This window comes from Armigeres subalbatus, chromosome 3 (genome assembly GCF_024139115.2).
Source record: "Armigeres subalbatus isolate Guangzhou_Male chromosome 3, GZ_Asu_2, whole genome shotgun sequence".
Taxonomy (NCBI): Eukaryota; Metazoa; Arthropoda; class Insecta; order Diptera; family Culicidae; genus Armigeres; species Armigeres subalbatus.
In genome coordinates this window covers 182368517-182377175 of record NC_085141.1, presented here as the reverse complement: position 1 = coordinate 182377175, position 8659 = coordinate 182368517, and the positions used below count along the sequence as shown (strand labels likewise).

Genomic DNA, 8659 nt, shown 5'->3' with positions numbered 1-8659 from the left:
ACAATAAAGTTCAATGGTGACGATGCAACGATTCAAGCGTTCATAAAAAATAATTACCTACATTACGGCTATTACCAACTATGTATGGCAAATCAACCAAAGGCTTGGCCCAATCTCACCCCTTTTCGCGTGCATTGCTCGTTGCTACGAAAAACCAGAACCGCTATAGAAATATTCATAAAATTCGATAAAACAACAACAGATTATCGTAACATGATAACCAGGTATCCATCGATCTAAAAACTAGTTATGTAATAGATTTGTGGGGCATTACTGACACTATTTTAATACGGGTTCATTCGATCAATAGTTTTACATTCAAATTCCAAGCATTATGGTACGAGCACAATTAGTTCTTGGATTTCATTTTGTGGTTTCCTAGACGTGAATTTTACTATAATTTCGAACCGTTTGAAGTTTTGATCAAAATTCGTAACAGTTTCTGAGATATTAGGAGTAGAAACATTTTTCGTTTTTGGCCCCAAGGCCCAATGTCACCCCGAACGACGGTAATCCAATGGACCTGTTTTTCAGTTTGTCGGTATGAGCACGGTCAGCTTTGTCGAAGGCGATGTCTAAATAATCAACCTCTTTGACCATTTAACAGGACAGCCGTTCACTTGGATAACGCAATCCGGAGGCGGAAGTAGTTTTGGAGATTGACGATGCCGGAAAAGAATGGGTGAAGGTGAACTCGGAACTTTCGGTTGGATAAGTTTTTTCTTATAATTTTGGTGATGTAGTTTGGAACATAAGCCTGCACCAACTTATGGACGAGACCACCATCCAAACATTATAAAATGCTTTCTCAATGTTGGGGAGTAGAATGGCTGTGTTATTGGAGAGAGCTTGGTAGCGATGGATTCTATTTTCTACCCGGATCAGTTGGTGAATGGTAGAATGACCTTTCCTAAAACCAAACTGTTCTGTTATGATGACTTAGTGCTCTTCGATGTGACTCAATAATCTTTTAAGGCTCTCAAAGATTTTGCTTATTGTGGATAGCAAAGTGACTGGTTTGTAGTTTGTTGGGGCTGTTGGGTCCTTTCCGGAATTTGGGATATTAATGACCTTACCCATCTCCCATACGGCTGGAAAATAGTTCAACTGGAAACTTTGGACTGGTGGTGAATGCGTCAAAGACAAAGTACATGCTTGTGGGCGGAAGCGAGCGCGACAGGGCCCGCCTGGGAAGCAGTGTTACGATAGACGGGGATACCTTCGAGGTGGTCGAGGAATTCGTCTACCTCGGATCCTTGCTAACGGCTGACAACAACGTTAGTCGTGAAATACGAAGGCGCATCATCTGTGGAAGTCGGGCCTACTACGGGCTCTAGAAGAAACTGCGGTCGAAAAAGATTCGCCACCGCACCAAATGTGTCATGTACAAGACGTTAATAAGACCGGTTGTTCTCTACGGACATGAAACATGGACAATGCTCGAGGAGGACTTGCAAGCACTCGGAGTATTCGAGAGACGGGTGCTTAGGACCATCTTTGGCGGTGTGCAAGAAGACGGTGTGTGGCGGCGAAGAATGAACCATGAGCTCGCCCAACTCTACGGCGAACCCAGTATCCAGAAGGTAGCTAAAGCCGGAAGGGTACGATGGGCAGGACATGTTGCAAGAATGCCGGACAGCAACCCTGCAAAGATGGTGTTCGCTTCCGATCCGACAGATACGAGACGGCGTGGAGCGCAGCGAGCGAGATGGGCAGACCAGGTGCAGAACGACTTGGCGAGCGTGGGGCGTATCCGAGGATGGAGAGATGCGGCCTCGAACCGTGCATTGCGGCGTCAAATTGTTGATTCAGTGTTATCTGTTTAGATGTTAACTAAATAAATGAAATAAAATGGAAACTTTTCGTGAAGATTGCTGTCAGGTATCGGTATGCTTTTCCAGAATTCTTCTGGATGTCTGTTAGTTTATAGTTGACTGGAAGATTTGTCTACAGAAGATGGTCGAAGGCCAGTAAATCGACCGAAACGTCTGGACAGTCTGGCAATTGTTTGTATTGTATTGCCTGTATTCGCCGAGAAATGATTGATAAAAATCTTAAACTAAAACAGAAATGCATTTTTTTAATCTTTCGAGGGGATCGTACTATTCTACAAAATTGTGGAATATTTAATTATAAGCATTTTTGCTCTAAAAAACATTTATGTTATCGCATATAGGGGGAATGACGGCTTTAGCAGGTTTTGTTCTATTATTGTCAGGGGGGGGGGGGGTAGTGTTATGACTGATTATGTTCAAATTTGGCTAAACATTCTGCATATCAAAGAATATTGTGGCCAAATTTCATAAAACACAAACCCCCCGACAATAATAGAACAAAACCTGCCAAAGCCGTCTTTTCCCCTAGGTAAAGTTTTAAGACAGAATTACTAAATTTGGGTAAGGTGGTCCCGAAATAAAAACAGTTTTAGCGCAAAAATTCAAATTATTTAAAAAAAACTGTCTTAATATCGCTTTACGGTCTTTAGATTGCGCTTCTTTTGATTACATAAGATGTTATTTTTCTGAGCATTCTACTGCAGTTAGTAGTAAATATTAGTTATTACAGTTAGTAGCAAATATAAGCAAAAAATTCAATCGTGTTCTGAAACTATACATTCAGGCCAATGAAATCCACGATATCTTCTCTGTCTTATCTGTCTTTTGTTTGATGATCGTATTTGGTTTTGTATGAAAAATCAGAAATTCCTCGTGAAACACATACACTCCCGGCCAAAAGTTTGGGTTCACCCTCGAAAAATATAGGCAAAAGTTTTTGGTCGTATTTTTGCCGTCTTACATCCGATTTCGGGTATTGTTAGCTCGATACAAAGAATATGAGTAGATCTTGCATCACAGGTGCTTTAAACTAACAGTTTTTTGTGTACTTATTTATTACATTAAGATACACATTTAAAATTAGGTTCCATTTCACTTTTCATCTCGAAATTTTGTGGGCTAAATTTTGAGAAAAAACTACATTTTTTTTTACAATGTTATGAAAACTTATATGTGACCACTTTTCCACTTTCCCTTATGTAAATCGTATCAACCATTTCTTTCAGTGTATAGTATAATGTGTACTATGAGGAGAGGGTTCGATGCCCGCTCCAGTCGTGAAATAAGCGATAAGCGAAACATTCTTCACTGGTCTACTGAATCGGACAGTACCCAGCTTTTTGTTTAAGCTTTTCCTGCTTGTTCTGAGATCTTAGCAGAATTAAGTATGCTCCAAATGTCACATTTTTTTTTTAATTCTTTATTAAAGTGTTAATAAAGAATTAAAAAAAAAATGTGACATTTGGAGCATACTTAATTCTGCTAATGTTACACATTTTCTGGTATTCAATTAATATGCATCAAGAAGTAATGTTTTTGTTAAATTTAATGAAGAATTTTAAAACGTAATTCAGAACTATGTCAAAAGGTACTCACATTTAACTATTTCTAGGTCATCTAACAGAATTTTGGTAAGGAATTTGTATTTATTTGTATCTAGAGTTGACGCCACACTGCCGGGACACGTCCTAAAATTCAAAACATGATTTCAGTACTCCACTAATCACCAACAGAAAACAGAAAACATCAAACTCACATATTGGTCTTTCGGATGGTACCGCTACGTCGTTTAATACTGGTGATAACTAACAGATCGTTGAAGAGAAAAGCCTCGCTCCTTCCGGGTCGCCTGCCCGGACGGCATAGACACGAGATCGAACAGTAGGAAAGCCCGATCGGGCGTCACCAGGTCGTTCATGCCCTCGATAACGCCCTCCAATTCACGCAGTGCCGTTTCCCGCTGCCCATTCTCGAGGGCTTCCTTCTCCTTGCAGTTGAGAAACATTAGGATATCCTTTACTAATGTTAAAGCTTCTTTTAATGGCCTCTGATCGGGATGATCACTGTCGGTGTTTTTAATCAGTCTTGATAATATTAATTCATAACTAGAGAAGAAGAATGAGATACGTCATTTGATAAGCTTTGAGATAAGATTGATATTGGTTGATATTCAACTTACTTTGGAAACTTTTGTACAGGTTTGATTAGTAAATTGTCGAGAGATAGCTTTCCCTTGTGCTCGCGTGCCATCGCTTCAAGAAATCGTGCGAAGGCTGGACACTTTTGTCGTGTTGTGCGGATTGCATCTTTAGCCCGATTCCAGTTGTTAACGAATGATGTGTATGTGTCCAAAATGACTGGCCTTGAAAACTGGAAGAATGAAAAATATGTCCGAAATGTATTGAAGATGTCTGAGCGTTGGAAGGTAATGATGACTTACCACATCAACGAATGCATCTCCAACTTTTTGCATTGGGTCCCACGCATCTAAACGCCTCCGCAGCTCTTCCAAAAACCTCTCATGGATGTTGAGAATTGCAGGCACCATGAAGAAGATTTCGTCAACGGTTTGAGTATCTACTAGGCCGGCATTTTCTGGTGATTTGAGCTGGTTCAAATATTTCTAAAGAAATCATATTATTATTAAGAAAGCATATAGTTCACTTAAATAACTGGCGTAGAATGCCAATCGGAAATTAATCCTTACCAACACAATCGTTTGCAACGACTCGACGTAGGATTTTTCCGTGTTGAAAAGTTCCACCACCACGTGTGTCCGTGTGTCCTGCAAAAGAGAAAACAAGGAAAACAAGCAATTAGCAACAATTCTGCCAATCAATTTGCATTACAACTTTGATGACAATGTGGCGTTATTCAATGGAAATAATACTATCCGTAAACTGCACAGCTCGTCGGCAATCGATAGCATAACTGATTGAAAGTGTTCTGCAACAAAGCATGCCTCCAATCAGTGTTCTGCTGCTTGTTGCCTCTACGAGACTGCAGAAGCTGCGATAGACAATCGTTCGTGAACGGCAATGTTGAAGGAAATTCAATTATGTCATCGTGAAAAGCTTTTAACTCAGGATGGGATTTTAATTTACTTATAGGTCCAACTAGCATGTCTATCAGCATTTAGTGTCCCGTAAATCAACGGAATGTTCACCTTTTCGAAACCTCTTTGAAAGGGGGAAGCCACAAGTTGAGCAACAATTAGGACTAGCCTGATAAAAATAGATTTATTTGGAGTTTGGACACATCTTTATCAACATTGTGATGCCTACAGTGTTGTTTGAAATCTTGGCTAAAAAGCCCAAACTTATTCAAGGTATGACAAAACATAATCTTTTATATACAACATCGTACTGTCAATTGCCGTGCGTTCGACATTAGTTGATTTTGGAATCGATACCCACCTTGTTACAACTAGTGACACACTGCCACATACCGGCGTCGGACACAGATTTGGGCGTTCGTTCAGGATCATCTTCCGAGTCGGAGCAAAGGTTTAGTGGCATCATGGTGTTCCACTAATTGTTGCACTCAGGGTCTATGAATATCCATACATCCGCACGAGGCCGCTAATACTTCCGGTTTATATGATGATTTATTCGCTTCAATTTCAATTGTTTTGCTTATATGAATGTTATTCACGCTAGCTACGGTGTATTCAGGATTTCATACATGCCGTACGACTGCTCATATTTGAGCCGAAAACCTGTTGCTTGTTTCGCAACTTTTTACTCACTAACATTTTATTTGCAATCATCATCCCACATTTCTCGCACGCTTTACTGAGTGATACTAATCATTGTTAAATTGTTACTATTATGGAGAACTCGCTTGGAAGTGAAATAATCTACATGAAAAGTAGGGAAACATCTCTAATTATATGTATTTGAAGCAAGCACATTTGTTCCCTAAAAAGGGAATGCTTCGAATACAGCTCCATTTCAATCAAGTTGACGCATTTACATAGGAATAAATTTCCATTTTAAAATTTGATCAACTCTTATTATTATTTTTACTTGAACGCGTGTATAGAGGTGGTATAGTTTCGAATCTTTAACATATACATCATGTCTGACCGTTCACCTTTTGAAACCTTCATCAGTTCATAATAGGGTGACACAATAAATAGTTGAGGAGTTATGTGTCCCAGGGCAGGCATGAGGTCTCAACAAAGAATATTTTGGATAAGGGTAAGGGTATGGGAATGCTAAAAATAAGATTTTGAACATGGAACATCGCAATCAACTTGAAAACGAAGGACTATCCGTTGCCCAAGCTATCATGGAAGTATACCAGCGGAATAAAATGTGCTATTTTCTGACCTTCGAGGTGAACATGGAAGCGTGAAATTCGTTTCTTACTAATTGCCCAAGCACATTCCGTGCTTATGAAGTGTATGCACAATTGCTAGATTCGACGGACCGAACTATAAGCGGGTGCTATGGTCCTCGAGAAATGAGCAAAAATGAAGAGCTGCATGAAATAATTGTACCTAATTCCTACATGGTCCAATTCAACCAGAGGAAATATATCGTTAGTGACAAAGGCAATTGAAATGTATTAGGTAATTAAAAACCTAAAATGTATCATCGCAAATAAGGATGATAGTGTTAATCAAACACGGAACACCCAGTCTAAGAGATGAATGTATGTATTATAAAATTAGCAAATAAAATTAGTTTAAAAAAGAAGAGCTGCACGCAGAGCTTTGTGGTAACAACAACATGACCATCGATCGTTTAACAATGCCACAATGTCCCTCGTACAGTTTTAGTAAACGTCACAAAAATGTCGTGGGATTACTATTGCCAATTTTATGATAACTTTTTTCAATAGCTATTCACGACTCGCAACCTACTCTATATATAAAAAGGGGGATGGGTCGATTGGCCGAAACCCATGCGGCCGAAAGCCATTTGGCCGAATGCCACTAGGCCGAACAAACCATTTAGTCCGAAACCCATCTGGCCGAAAGTCATTTGGCCGTACGAGTCATCTGACCGAATAGCTCATTTGGTTCAATAGGTTATATGGTCAAATAGGTCATTTAGCCAAATAGGACATTTGGCCGAACAGACCATTTGGCTGAATAAGTCTTTTGACCGAACATGTCTTTTGGCCAAACAAGTCAATCAGCCGAACAGGGTATTCGGCCGAATAGGTCATTTGGCCGAATTGGTCATTGCGCCGAACAGGTCATTTGGCCGAATAAATTTGAAAAGTGAGAAATGAGTTGTGAAAAGTGAGGCGTCTCACTTCTCACTATTTATTTCCCATTTCTCACTGTGAAAAGTGGGTAATGCGAAGTGAGATGTATTATGTTAGAAATGAGGAGTGAGTAGTGAACTTCTCATCTCTCACTTCTCACGGTGAAAAGTGAGTAGTGCGAAGTGAAAAGTTGGACGTAAAAACTACTCACTCCGCGCTACTCACTTTTCACAGCGAGAAGTATAAGATGAGGAGTGAGAAAGGACCTATTCGGCCTAGAGGTGTACGCCGGTACAAAAATCGGCGGCGGCATTTGTCAGAATTTTGCCCGGCGGCGGCGTTTTTTCTGCATTTTTTAAGGATGTTTTCAAGACTTCAACGGAAGAATCTTTTGAAATTAGACGGAAAAATCTGATGAACTTCTTTCGAAAATTCTCTGAGCTTCTCCAAGATATTCATTTGAAAATTATTTTCGGATTTTCCATGGCAACTACTATGAAGTTTTGGGAATTCTTTGGAATTTTCAAGGAAGCACTTTGGAATTTCTAAAGAAAATTGTTTTAAGTTTCGACAAGAAAATGTTCGTAAAATCCACGGAGAACTTGTGTTGTGTATTCTTCGAAATTATACAGAAAAGTCTTCAAATTTTCAGCGGGAGATTGTTCAAAATGTGGACATCAACATAAAAATTGGAGTTCAACGGAAAATAGTTTTTATTTGCATGGGATTTTTAAAAATTTCTTTGGGAAATCCAGCTTTCCACGCTCGGTAATGGCGGCTTGTCGGTGTGTAAAAATCAATCAGTCACTGTACTTTTTGACACTAGCTGGAGGAAAACTCACTGGCGAAAAGGCCTTTTTTCCCTTCCCCTCATCCAGGAACGCCAGTGAGCTTTCCTCCAGCTAGTGTCAAACAGTACAGTGACCGATTGATTTTTACACAGCAGCAAGCCGCCATTACCGGGCGTGGAAAGCTGGATTCTTCGGAGTTTCCATGGTGAATATTACGATATTTTAACCAAAACTATTCAGAATTTTACGTGATTTTTTAAACTTTTTACGGGAAATCGTTAAATATTTCAGTGAAAAACAAGAATTCTTTGTCCATAAGAAATTATTCGGAAATTCAATGAAAAATTATTAAAAAGAGGAAGGGTCATTTGTCCGAAAACCATTTGACGAAAGACATTTGGCCGAATAATACGTTAAGTTGAAAATCATCAAGGGGTCGTTCAATAATGACGTCACCGGTTTTAGGGGGAGAGGGTCTACGATTTCGTAACAGAACATATACTAAGTATACAAAAAAGCGTGACAGAGGGGGGAGGGGGGTCTAGAAATTCCAAAAAGTAGTGGACGTCATAGTTGAATCATCCCCGACCCGAATTTTATTTGACCGAAATAAGAGTTTGGGCAACACGGTTATACAAGGGAAAGCAGTTTGACTAAAAATTCCATTTGGCCAAAGTGACATACAGCCGAATTGGTAATTTGGACGAAAAAGCTCTTTTCTCTAACACGTCGTTTGACCGAATAGGTTATAAGGCCGAAAATGTCGTTCAGCCGAAATGTTTGTTTGACAAAAAGGGCCATTTAGTCGAAAAT

At 39.6% G+C, this 8659-nt stretch overlaps 1 protein-coding gene across 1 annotated transcript in view; it reads right to left on the bottom strand.

The window, feature by feature from the left end:
* LOC134226403 (uncharacterized) overlaps positions 1 to 8659 on the bottom strand; it is a 197557-nt gene that overhangs the window by 53729 nt on the left and 135169 nt on the right. The window contains 6 exon segments of the mRNA XM_062707163.1: positions 3432 to 3523; positions 3592 to 3663; positions 3665 to 3940; positions 4015 to 4205; positions 4276 to 4458; positions 4543 to 4620. Of these exon segments, the coding sequence (XP_062563147.1) occupies positions 3432 to 3523; positions 3592 to 3663; positions 3665 to 3940; positions 4015 to 4205; positions 4276 to 4458; positions 4543 to 4620 (892 nt within the window).